Source organism: Pan paniscus, chromosome 9 (genome assembly GCF_029289425.2).
Source record: "Pan paniscus chromosome 9, NHGRI_mPanPan1-v2.0_pri, whole genome shotgun sequence".
NCBI lineage: Eukaryota > Metazoa > Chordata > Mammalia > Primates > Hominidae > Pan > Pan paniscus.
In genome coordinates this window covers 36,427,317-36,440,576 of record NC_073258.2, presented here as the reverse complement: position 1 = coordinate 36,440,576, position 13,260 = coordinate 36,427,317, and the positions used below count along the sequence as shown (strand labels likewise).

Sequence of the window (13,260 nt, the reverse complement as noted above, 5' to 3'; positions counted from 1 at the left end):
ATGCAGCTCAGCTGTCACTCCCTGCGCCGGCTTTGCTTCCTCTCCCTCCCTCACCCCCTGCCCAGCAATGGCAGCATCCACCAGTGGTGATTCGGCCACTGTAGCTGTAGAATGATCACACAGGCTCAGAGCAGTAGGTACACGGCAGGGCAGAGCATCAGCAAGATGCCACAGAGAGTCCCACTGGTGATGCAGTGCCTGAGTCACCACCACCTGGGGCCAGGCGAAGGGGCCAGATGATAGATACTTGGAATGAGGCATGCAGACAATGTCTCATCTACTGGTTAGCAATTTAGAATGGGTTCTCCCTGAGTTTCTTCCAAAAGCAGTACCCCCTCATTTTTTGGTAAAATTTCTATAAAACAACCAGGTTTTCCTTTCATGTACCTTTTTCTTTTAACCTCCATGAGCTCATAATAATTGTAATATTAGTTTTGTTAAAAAGTATGAAGAATAATGGGAGAAGAATCATCTAAAAGTATACCATGCAGAAATAAATTCTAGGCTCTTTATAGGTAACAAGATAATAGCGATAGTTTTGGCTGGGTGCAGTGGCCCACACCTGTAATCCCAGCACTTCGGGAGGCTGAAGTGGGAGGATGGCATGAGCCCAGCAGGTGAAGGTTGCAGTGAGCTGAGATTGCACCACTGCACTCCAGCCTGAGAGACAGAGCAAGAACCTGACTTTAAAAAAAAAAAAAAAAAAAAAGTGGTATTTTTAACATTCACTTTTTCCTTTATCTAAAAATTTAATTTCAGATAACAAATGTTATACCATAATTCAAATTATGGGTGTTCTTTGCTCAGAAGAAACATTTTGTCACCTTCCTCTGCCTCTGATTACATCTCATCCCCTCTCTCGTATTTCTCAAAACAGTCATTGTTCCTATGCTAGTATGCCATATTCATTATAAAAAGTTTGGAAAGCATAGTAGGCCAGAAAGCATTTTTATGACCCTAGCATCAAGCGAACCACTCTTTTGGTGGCTGTTGAGAAGAAGGCTGATATTTAAGGTACTGAGTCTACGACTGCTTCATCTCCATCCTTAATTTCTCCGTTTACTTTGTGTGTGTGTGTGTGTGTGTGTGTGTGTGTGTGTGTGTGTGTGTATGTGTGTGTGTGTGTTTTGAATGTGCTGCCTTAATAGAAAAGTGGCTCTGTGTTGTCATTGGCTTACAGGAATTAGTGTGCTCACCCACTGCGGGTCAAGGACAGCGTATGACAAAGGACCGTGGTCATGTGGCGGACTGTTCTTTTCAAAGAGGCAGTAGTTCCAAGACTCATGCTCCCTGGGTCACTAAGTTCTTCATGTGTTACATCAATACTTTGGAGAGAGGCCACCCAGAATCTCTTAAAAAGTATTCTAAATAACACAGATATTTTTCCACAGGAAAAAGCTCAGTAGCTTGAATGTTAGTTTTCAGCCCCACATTGCCCAATGTTGTGACTATTGCACTGGTTTTTCCAGGGTTCACCTTTAGGTTTAATTTCCTGAAATTGATCTGCTTGGTTACACTGGCTTTATTTTTTACTCTTTTGCAAAGAGGAGAAATGGCAGTGAGCAGACGGCATTTTATTAAGTTTTTGCTTCAAAAAAATTAAACAGCAATGTAGGATCTCTGCTAGTTTTCTTACAGGCACCTAATAGTCATCCTCTGGGTCTGTGTCAGAACTGATATTTACCATAGATGAATCACCAAAGTGCCACTGAGCCAGCATTCCCAGTGGGGATTCCAAATTTGCCACACTTATGGGGCTGTCTAGTTTTGTTTGTTTGTTTTTGAGATGGCGTCTCGCTCTCTTGCCCAGGCTGGAGTGCAGTGGCAGCGATCTCGGCTCACTGCAACCTCCGCCTCCCTGGTTCAAGTGATTCTCCTGCCTCAGCCTCCTGAGCAGCTGGGACTACAGGCACCCGCCACCATGCCCAGCTAATTTTTGGATTTTTAGTAGAGATGGGGGATTTCACCATGTTAGCCAGGCTGGTCTCGAACTCCTGACCTCAAGTGATCCACCTGCCTTGGCCTCCCAAAGTGCTGGGATTACAGGCATGAGCCACTGCGCCTGGCCAGGGCTGTCGAGTTTTATGGTAGTTCCTCCATCCTTCTAAATTCTAACCCTGCTGGAGCCCCTCTGAGAATTGGAGGAGCCAGCTGGAGGGGAGAGAGGCAGTCCCCACACCAACTCCACAAGCAGGTGCACCCCCAGCAGGCCCAAAGGATTCCAAGAGGAAGTGAATCCAGCCCGGTGTTTGGAGTGAGGTTTACTTTGCACCACTCTTTTTTAGGAAAATTGGGGTTGCTGGCCCTGAGCACATCACCCTTTGCCAGCCTTTTATCTCCCCCTGGGTTCTGTGGCCGCTAGCTTCTTAAGCAGTTGTTAAGTGTGTGTTATTATTTTACTGTTTAACAGTGAGCTCCTGGGCCCCAGGCCTGACTTCACCAGAAGACCACCTTTTGCCAGTGGTGTTCTGATAACTTAGCCAGAACGAAGTGTTAAGTGGAGGATAATTGTTATTTGCTTTTAATTTCCTGACCTTAGAAAAAGAAGGAAAGCACAGTGCTGATGGGGTGGTGAGTGCTGAAGGAAGAGGGCTGTCTCTGAGTTTGCATGGGGAGAGCCTCGTGTTGTCCTCCTTCAGACTGAGCCAGTGTGGACTCCAGTATCAGACACACTGGGTCTGAATCCCACCTCTGCCATTTTCTAGCTGTGGACCTCAGTCAAGTGACTCAGCCCATCTAAACTTCAGTGTCCCTCGCTGGCAAATGGGGTTAGTAATAGTACTCCACTGCGAGGGTCTTTCTAGGGTTTCAAATGCTCGTTCATCCAATCCCTGGCAGAAAGGACCTACTCAATGCATGGTAGTCCACGTCCATTTATTATTAGCCATGGTTAAAACCTGCTTCTCTGGCCGGGTGCAGTGGCTCATGCCTGTAATCCCAGCACTTTGGGAGGTCAAGGCAGGTGGATCACTTGAGGTCAGGAGTTCGAGGCTAGCCTGGCCAACATGGCGAAACCCCGTCTCTACTAAAAATACAAAAATTAGCCGAGCATGGTGGCGGGTGCCTGTATTCCCAGCTACTCGGGAGGCTGAGGCAGGAAAATATCTTGAACCTGGGAGGAGGAGGTTGCAGTGAGCTGAGATTGCGCCACTGCACTCCAGCCTGAATGACAGAGTAAGACCCTGTCTCAATAAATAAATAAAACCTGCTTCTCAAACTTCCCCTTATCTCTCCTGTCTCCCAGCATTTTCTCCCCATTTGAATTTTTGGGCCTCACAGTATCATGGTCACGTCTTGAGATGGGTTTTGCCCAAGTATTAGATGACTTTTTGATTATCCTTTTTTTTTTTTTTTTTTTTTGAGACAGGGTCTCACTCTGTCACCCAGGCTGTGTCGCCCAGGCTGGAGTGCAGTGGTGCAATCTCGGCTCACTGCAACCTCTGCCTCCCAGTTTCAAGCAATTCTCCTGCCTCAGCCTCCTGAGTAGCTGGGATTACAGGTGTGCACCACCATGCCTGACTAATTTTTGTATTTTTAATAAAGACAGGGTTTCACCATGTTGGACAGGCTGGTCTCGAATGCCTGATCTCAAGTGATCCTCCTGCCTTGGCCTCCCAAAGTGCTGGGATTACAGGTGTAAGCCACCACGCCTGGCTTGATTATTCCTGATGAATCACTTTACATGGATGATTGACAGCTCCTGGGGCATATTCCATTCCACTTCAGGTTTTTCCTCTTATTTCCCTCATCTTGCTCTTGTCTCAACACCCATCCCCCCAGCCTCTCTGAACTTAGAATGTCATGTGGAATACTATTCAGTGAAGGGTTTGGGGGCTTTTTTAAAGAATTGACTGTCCTGGCTGGGCATGGTGGCTCACACCTATAATCCCAGCAAATTTGGGAAGCTGAGGCAGGCAGATTGCTTGAGCCCAGGAGTTCTAGACCCGCCTGGAAAAGATGACAAAAACTCCATCTCTCCAAAAAATACAAAAATTAGCTGGACACGGCAGTGTGCCCCTGTACCCCAGCTACTCAGGAGGCAGAGATGGGAGGATTGCTTGAGCCCCGAAGGTTGAAGCTGCAGTGAGCTGTAATCCCATCACTGCACTCCAGCTTGGGTGACAGAATAAAACCTCGTCTCAAAACAAACAAAAAGAAGGAATTGACTGTCCTTACACTCTATTTGGGTCTCCCTGAAAACTATTCATGCTTCAACTTTTCTACACTTTGTTCTGGCATGACTAATATAAAACAACTGGGTATTAAATGTACTATATATAAAATTCCAGATCAGAGAATGGAAACACTTAAAAATAAAAAAATTTTTTAAAAGGGTTGGCTTATCTGGGCTATTTGGAAACCGTTCAGTGGGGCAGTATAATTTTTATTTTCAGAAGCTTATGGATTGCACCCCACCCAAGCTTCCCGCACGCCTAAGAAGGCTGGCAGAAGACGCCCTGCCAAGTTTCCTTGCAAGTGCAGTAAAGGAGTAATCCTCTGCCCTCTGGTTTTCCTTTCAAAGAAACTAGGGACAGGCGGTGGCCTTGGCTGCCTTGGCCATGAGCTTCCCTGAGCCGGGTAGCTGGTGGGCTAGTGGGGCCGTTGGTGGCAGGTGCAGAAATGGTACCACACTCACTGTCCCATTGCCCCAGAAAGAACATTTACAAGTCTGGGGAGAGCGCTCGTAATGGTTGCTGAGTTTGGAGGACAGTTATGTTAGTCTTGGTGGCTTTTTGATGAATGGTCAGATAAAGCTTCACTATAAACCTATCCAGTTTTACACAGAAAGGACATCTTTTTTACATTTAAAGTTGCGTGTGTGTGTATGGGGGAAAGTGATGGTGTTATAGCTCTGGAGGAAATTAAACCATAGGAAATAGTAAAAACAAGGTCTCTGTGTTCCCACTGTTGACAATTCACAAGTTAAATGGTGGAATGAGAAGGGATGAAAAGGATTTCAGGGGTGCACCTGAGCGCTGTCGCACACATAGGGGTCAGAGTCTAGAATCCCAGTGCTGGGAGGACTTGAGAAGCCATAGATTCCACCCCCGTGGTTTACAGAGAAGGGAATGAAATCCCCATCAATTTGGCCTTTGGCCTAAGCCCTGCTTCTAAAAACCCTTTAGAAGTCTGGCTTGTCATCCCAAAGTGCAGTCCACCAGCTTCCGTCAGCTTGGAAGAGACAGCGCCTCTGCAAGCTAAAACTCAGCTCACTTCCTGGTTGGCAACTGGCAAGAAGGCGGCTTCCCAGTCTTCTGAGAACTGGCTTTCCCTTCTAACTCAGTGGCACCCTCTCTGGGCCCTGGTGGAGAATCACTTAGGAAAGAAGCAGGCTGCTGTCCTCCAGAGTTCCACCCATACCCCTACCATTGACCCTACTCCTACCACTACCCCTCACCCCCATCCCTCACCCCCACCCCCACCCCGACCCCTCACCCCATCCTCACCCCCACCTCTACTCTCCACCCCCACCCCTACCCCCACCCCTACCCTCCACCCCCACCCTACCCCCACCCCTACCCCCACCCCCACCCCTCACCCCCACCCTCCACCCCCACCCCTGACCCCCCAACCTCTCACCTCCACCCCTACCCCTCACCCCCACCCCTACCCCTCACCCCTACCCCTCACCCTCACCCCCAACCCTTTCCCCCACCCCCACCCCTACCCCTCACCCCCACCCCTACCCCTCCCCCTCACCCCCATCCTCACCCCCACGCCTACCCTCCACCCCTACCATCACCCCTCTGGGCTAGAGCAGAGCAGAGTGAAAAGTAGCTTAGAGAAGCGAGGATCAGGTGTGCACAGGGTTCCTAACTCTGCTGATATCCTGGGAGGTGCTGGGAAATTTTCCAGTTTACTGGCAGAATTACTCTCCTCCCTAAATTTCAAAAAGCAGAGAAGGACGTTATCTATTCTCTTTTTTGGGGAAAAAAAAAAGTTTTTTTTTGGAGACAGAGGCTCACTCTGTTGCCCAGGCTGGAGTGCAGTGGCACGTTCTCATCACTGCAACCTCCACCAGGTTCAAGTAATTCTCCCTCACCTCAGCCTCCTGAGTAGCTGGGATTACAGGTGTGCACCACCACGCCCGGCTAATTTTTGTATTTTTAGTAGAGATAGTGTTTCACCACGGTGGCCAGGCGGGTCTCAAACTCCTGGCCTCAAGTGATTCACCCGTCTCTGCCTCCCAAAGTGCTGGAATTACAGGCCTGAGCCACCACGGCCAGCCAGGATGCTAACTATTCTTAAAGGATAGCTAGATGTGCAAAGGAGTTTGGACTTCTTTGTGAGGCTGACAGAGAGTCATTGAAGAGTACAAAGCCGGAGCAAGGTGACCAGAGTAAGGGGAGGGGGATAAGCCTGGAGGCAGGGGATGGGTGAGGAGGCTGCCGCAGGTCCAGGGGGGCAGGGGAAGATGGCAGCCTGACTGGGGTGGTGGCAGTGAAGGATTTTTGAGATATGTTGGTGGTAAAAGCAGCAAGGCTTGGTGGTTGATGGGAGGTGGATGAGAAGGGAGAGAACTGATAAGGGTGACTCACAGGTCTCTCCTTGGGCAACCGGGTGGCCACGGTGCTGTACTCACAGAGGGGCTGGTGGAAGAGGAGGTGGAGGCTTTGAGGAACAAGGTAATGAGTCTGAGATTCAAGGGTTGGGCAAGCAGAAAGAGAAAAGTTGAGCAATGGAAGATTAGGGTTCTGTGTAGAGATTGAGAAATGTTGAGGCTTCAGCACAGTCCGCAGCACATTCAAGTACAACACTGAGCAGAAATGCTGCTGTTTTAGAAGAGGGAGGCAAAGGATCACTCGATCATGCTCACTGCTCCACACTCCGAGATTCACTCACAGTCATGGGTACAGGGTGGTGCATGCAGTTCCCTCTGTGGCTTTTACACGGTCCCAAAGCGGTTGTCCCTCTTCCCTCTAATAAAGGAATAAAGGGAAATGTTCCCGCATGCTTTCTTCTCCATCATGACAGAAAGGAAGAATTTTTTTCTAAGGATTTTACTAAAGAGAAAAAAATAGATATGTCCTTTCCTTTTTTTCTTTTTTAAACTCCTTTTCACTAGAATGATCTTGCCTTGGGCCCGTTATGCTAGAGCTGGGAATTTGTGTGGGGAAAGGAACACATCGAGGTGTTAAGAGAATGTAAAGAAAATATTTTCCATCTCTGGTGAGAACTGCTGAGGAATGAGCTGATGTGGGAGAGAGAATTTAGAATTGATGTAGAGAAGACTTTCTTACAGAGCAGACTTGGAAGACAAGCTGTGGAACTGTGTTCTGCAAAGATCAGAGGGAGTCAGAGAGACAGCTTTTTGTCTGTAGAGTTTCATGGGAGGCCTCCAGGAACCCTTGGCAGGAGGTGCCTGGAGACCCATGAAAGGGAAAGTCCTACTTCTGGGTCTTACTTTGAATTTCCTCCTCTTAAACCTCAGGCCCAGACAAAACCTCTTTCCTCTCCAATATCCTAGGCGCTGCCTAGCTCGAGAAAGGACAAGGTGGGCAAAGTTAGAATGTCATTTATTTCAGCAGCTTGAGAAGAAATTGAAACTCCAGTCCCCGTTCCGTTTCTGACCCTCAGTGACCCTAGGCAAGCCACTAAACTTTTCAGGCCTCAGTTTTCTCAGCTGTAAGATGGGTGGGAATAGTACCTCCTGCAGTTCTGGGGTGTTAGATAACGCATGTAAGTGCCTGGCACATAGTAAGCCTTCAATAAAAGTCAGCTGTGGTTGTTACTGATCATGACTGTCCTGTCTCCCTTGCTGGAAGAACAAATTACTAGATGTAAAAAGTCATTTAAAAGCAAAAGGTACTAGGCAAAAGTTGTGATGCTATCAATTACTATTACTAATAATAGGTTCCTAATTACTTTTGCCACGGTATTAAGTGAAGGCCTCTTTGGGTGGGTGATGACTGAGAAAATGGGAACTATTATTAATGGAGCTGACAGCTCCTGTTACTAGCTCCATTGACATAATATTTCTCTCTGGGAATCCTTTGACAAATCAGCTGAATTTCCTATTCCCTTACCCTAAGCTCTGTAAATTTGATCCACATGTCTCCAGTGTTGTTTCTGTAGATTAATAATGGAGAAAGGAGGAGGAGTCAGGCCTGCACTGGGCTCTCCCAGCTGTTTGGCCTGTTGTGGGTTTCAGCCTGTAGTTGGGGTGGTTTTCCCTTTTGTTTTACTTGTTTTAAAGCTTACGGCTAGCTCTTCCCAATGTGTTTGGTTACTCAGCTGTCAGGGAGAGTTTCTGCTTTAGGGACTGGGGCCCTGGCAGGGGGTTGTGGGGGAGAGCCCAATCATGAACTCTTCCTCCTCCTCCAACAGAAACAAAGCTTGAAGGAAGTGCTTTGAAGCCGTGCTTTGCTAAGTCAGCACTGGATGTGATGAGAGGGGTCGCTGCCATCCAGGAGAGGCAAAGGGAGATGGAGAGGGGGCCTTCACCACATCAGCCAGGAGGAGACGGGGGAGGCCTGGGTCAGGGGAAGGTCAAGCTAGGAGGGCAGGACTGACCATCAGCTGAACCTGCAGAACGGTCAGAGAACACACTGAGGCCCTGGGCTGGAGGAAGACCTCTGTGTGCATTTGCTCAAGAAAGAAAAACACATGGGGTTCAGCACAGGGTGTCCATGAGTGAAATGGGCAGTAATAATACAGCCATATTGTCATATGCACCAGCCACACATAAGGACAGCCATGAGTGAGCTTTGGTGATGTGTTCACTGGACTCTGAGCTCACAGAGGAGTTAAGTATATGCATTGTGGAGCCAGTCCATCCCAGATTTGAATCCTAGCTCTTCCACTTACCTGAGCAAGTTACTCAAAGTCTCTGAATGGCAGTAGCCCAGTATCTCAAATGGAAGTCAGTAGTACCCATCACACAGGGTTTTTTTGTTTTGTTTTGTTTTGTTTTTTGAGACACAGTCTCTGTTGCCAGGCTGGAGTACAGTGGCGTGATCTCGGCTCACTGCAAACTCTGCCTCCCGGGTTCAAGCGATGCTCCTGCCTCAGCCTCCCGAGTAGCTGGGATTACAGGTTAATTTTGTATTAAAATGAAAAAATGAGCCACCACACCTGGCTAATTTTTGTATTTTTAATAGAGATGGGGTTTCTCCGTGTTGGCCAGGCTGGTCTCAAACCCCTGACCTCAAGTGATTTACCCACCTCAGCCTCCCAAAGTGCTGGGATTACATGTGTGATCCACTGTGCCTGGCCCTTATAGGGTTGTTGGAAGAATAAATGAGATAATGTAAATGAAGCCTGTGTTCCCAGCACAAAGTAAAAATAATAGCAACAGCACTTGGTAGATCATGTACTCTGAGCCAGGCATTGGTCCAAGCATTGACCCCCAGTTACTCAGTTAATCCTCACGGCAGCCCTGTGAGCTAGGTACTCTAGTTATCTCTAGTTAACAGATGATGAACTGATGTAGAGTCTAAGTAACCTGACCAAGATCACACCACTGGTTAAGTGACAGCCAGAATTATGAACCCCAACATTCTGCTCCAAAGCCCTGTCTGCTGTACCTGTTGCTGCTGTTGTCCTTGTTACGTCACGCGTGTTTAGGGACTTCTAACCCAGACTTGGCCACATCCCAGTGCTCTCCAGTTATCGCTAGGAATTTTCAGAGATTTTCTCCAAAGTGATTAAATTCCTGTGGGTATTTTTCTTTAAAAAAGAAAAAAAAAACGTTTGTGGGTGAGTGTTGGAAAAAGAAAATCTGTCCATCAAAGAAACAGTGGTTACCAAAAGTTGGGAATCCGTATCTAGATTCTGACTGCAACTAGAATCTCTGTGGCCACATGCTCTTAAGAGCCAACATGTAATTTTAAACCAGTCTGATTTCACTTTTCTGGTGCTTTCTAAGAAGCCACATAGTAAGTTGGAGAAATTTACAGGCTGTCACCCTCTGGGATTGATTCTAACAGTTCTGCTCCACTGCTGTTGAAGTGTTAATGAAAAACATTAATTGGACTTGGCCCGTGGCTAGGACACGTCCCCTTCTTGAAGTGGAGAAGGCAGCATCCCTTTTGAATGGTTGCTCCCAGCATGGGGAAAGGAGAGGACTCAGGGCGGCACTGCCCTTCAGGAAGTCAGGATGGGCATTTACATCTGACTCAGCCATCCCTGAGCTGCATGAAAACAAAGTCAGGTCTCTTTGTCACCCCAGAACCCTAAGTATAGCACGATACCTGGGCTGAGTCAGGCACTCTGTAAATATTCAATGAGTGAGTGAATGAATGCTTGTATGATCCAGGAGCCTGGGCTGAGTCAGGCACTCTGTAAATATTCAGCGAGTGAGTGAATGAATGCTTCTATGATCCAGGAGCCCAAGAAGGCCAGTTTCTTGAGTACCTCCAAGAAAGGATGGTCTCCATGTGCTTAAAACCACAGCTACGAGTGAGCTACTTCTCATTCTGGCCCCTATAGCACCGTCCACAGTCAAAGTTCTCAAGTCCTCAAGGCTCAGAGAGATTTTACCTCCTGAACCTCTCTCTGTCAAGAGCAGGGGAGCAGGGCTGAGCCCTGCCTGCAGCAGGCTGGGGCCCACTGAACTTCCCCTCCTTCCTAAGTGTGACCTGTCTGCCTTCTTTCCCCATAGGTGTCCTCTCCCTCCCCGCATACTTCAGCCCCTACAACGGCGGGTCCCTGGGCCATGACGAGCGAGCCGATGCCTATGCCCAGCTGGAGCTCCGGACCCTGGAGCAGTCCCTCCTGGCCACCTGCGTGGGCAGCATCTCGGAGCTGAGTAAGTGTGGCCTCAGTGTCTAGCTGGATGGTAGAGCAACGGCGAGGCCCCAGGGCTGGGGGAAGGCAGGGAGAGCTCGCCTCCTCCTCCAAGTGCTCTGGCCTCCTCCTCCTCCAAGTGCCTTGCCTTCCCTGAAAGCTAGATCTTTCCAGACCAGAGGTTGCAAATACACAAATCTGGATTTCTGGTTTCTCTTGAAAAAACAAATGATCTAGCAACATGGTACCCCATTCCTGCACAGCAGTGACCCACGGGAGCTAAGTAGCAGCAAAGTGGGTGGCGTGTGTTCCCCACTTTGCCACAGACCTGGGTTTCATCCGGGGGAGCCTGTTTCATTAATTTCACCTGCCTGGCCCCACAGGCTCTGAATTCACAACTGGTGCTCTTTCTCGAAAGAAAGCACACCCCAAACCTCAATATAGTAAAAGGAAGATAACAATAGAGCCCCTCTGGCTGAAGGCAGGTGTGGCCGGGTGGCATCTCCCAGGACTCAGGGTTCTGTGGCACACACTTGGAACTTGATGTGGCTCTTTACCGTTGGCAGCTGCTTCCAGGGTGTTAGGAGAGATGAAATCCCATGCCAGCTCCTGAGCTCCCCCTCTCATTACCCATTTGATTTGAGAAATCTGACTACATCCTCTGCTGCCTTCATTCCCCCTCGCTCTGTTGAGATCACCCAGTGGAGGGCAGTGACACAGCAGGGGTCATAGCACACAGCATGGGCACACCTGGCGTTTCCCTCTGCTCCGGCCTTCTCCATTTGTGATTCCCTCAAGTCTTCTGACCCCTGAACAATAAACGGCAAGCCTCTGTTTCTTCAGGACATGGCTTCCTCCTTCCCTGCATTCTTCTGCCCCCTCCACAGACAGGAAATGAAGGTGCCTGGTTCAAGGTCACAGAGCAGAGCTGCAATAGGGCTGGGAGAGAAAGCAGGATTTCTGACTCCCTGTCTCCTGGTGACATTACAGTAGGCAGGGCCAGGATGTTGTTGCCTGGGTCCCCTGTCCCCTGAGGGGCCCCACAGGAAGTGGGTTCTGGTTTCATCTCCATCCCTGAGAAGTGTCTCCTGGACAATGGGCTGTCTTGGACCCTCGCACAGTCATGCTTTGGTGAGTTCTCGTGCCCGGCAGACAGTAAGGGACACAGCCCCTAGTCCACTGGAGAGCACCTTGGTTTTACTTTACACTTGAACATTAAGTGAGCGCCTTCTGTGTGCAAGACACCATTGTGAAGCACTATATTCACTTTTTATCTCATTTGTTCCTCAGAACAACTCAGCAAGGTATGTCCTGATGAGAGAACTGAGGCTTAGAGAAGAAAAGTGATTTTCTCCAAGTCACACGGATCAGAGCTGGGGGCTTGACTCTGGACATGTCTAGGGCTGTTGGCCCCCTGGATAAGACTAGCAGCCCAGTCACCAGCTCCTTGGGGCAGCTGAGATCAAGATCGGGGCTGATCCTTTGCCTCTTCTCATGGTGGCCCCATGCCCATTACAACCCCAGCCCAGCCTAAGGGAGGAGCATTTAGAGGCCTCCCCTAGGGAAGGGCTTGACATCATTCTGCCATTACCGTTAGCCAAGGGGTGAAGACCTGTTGGCTCTACCACTTACAACAATCCTGAGTTTTAGTCTGCCCGTTTCACCAACTCCACTGCTACCAACCGAGCCCAAGCTGATCATTTGTTTTGTTTTTGAGATGGAGTCTCACTCTGTCACCCAGGCTGGAGTGTGGTGGTACAAACTTGGCTCACTGCAACCTCCACCTCCAGATTCAAGAGATTCTCCTGCCTCTACCTCCCTAGTAGCTGGGATTATAGGTGTGCACCACCACACCCAGCTAATTTTTGTATTTTTAGTAGAAACGGGGTTTCACCATGTTGGCCAGGCTGGTCTCGAACTCCTCACCTCAAGTGATTCCCCGCTTTGGCCTCCCAAAGTACTAGGATTATAGGCATGAGCCACTGCACCTAGCCCCAAGCTGCCCATTTAAAGCTTAAATTGGGTTGTGTCGCTCATCTGCTCCATATCTATCCCCTCTATCCCCCGACAATGGCTTCCCAGCTCACTCAGTAAAATCCAAAATCCTCACTCTGGCCCAGGATCCATATATGATCTGACTTCATCACTTCATCCCCTTCTCTGTGGACTGCACTCCAGCTGCCTGGCCTCCTGGCTAAGGACCCTCCCACTCCAGAGCCTTCACACTGGCTTTCCCTCTGCCTGCAACACTTTCCCCTTGATCCTCAAGTACATTGATCCTTCACATTTTCAAGCCTCTGCCCAAATGGCACCTTCTCATTCAGGCCTTCCATGAGTACCACACTCTCATTCCACTGTCTTCCCTCTTGTGGCTTTGATTTTATTAAAGCACTGATCACCACTTGACATGTATTATATATTTACTTACGAATAGTTTATCATCTCTCTCCTCTGACTAGAAGAGTCAGCTTCCTGAGATTGGAAACTTTATCTCCTTTGTCCACCGCTGTATCCTCATTGCTTAGAACAGTA

The 13,260-nt window shown here is 48.7% G+C and overlaps 1 protein-coding gene across 2 annotated transcripts in view; it reads left to right on the top strand.

Annotated features, from left to right (window-relative positions):
• The window catches only part of ABTB2 (ankyrin repeat and BTB domain containing 2), a 207,991-nt gene that overhangs the window by 142,618 nt on the left and 52,113 nt on the right, over positions 1-13,260 (top strand). For both annotated transcript variants that reach the window (XM_034932392.4, XM_003830383.5), the window contains exon 2: positions 10,604-10,750. In XM_034932392.4, coding sequence (XP_034788283.1) covers positions 10,604-10,750 — 147 coding nt within the window. The remainder of the gene's footprint in view (positions 1-10,603; positions 10,751-13,260) is intronic.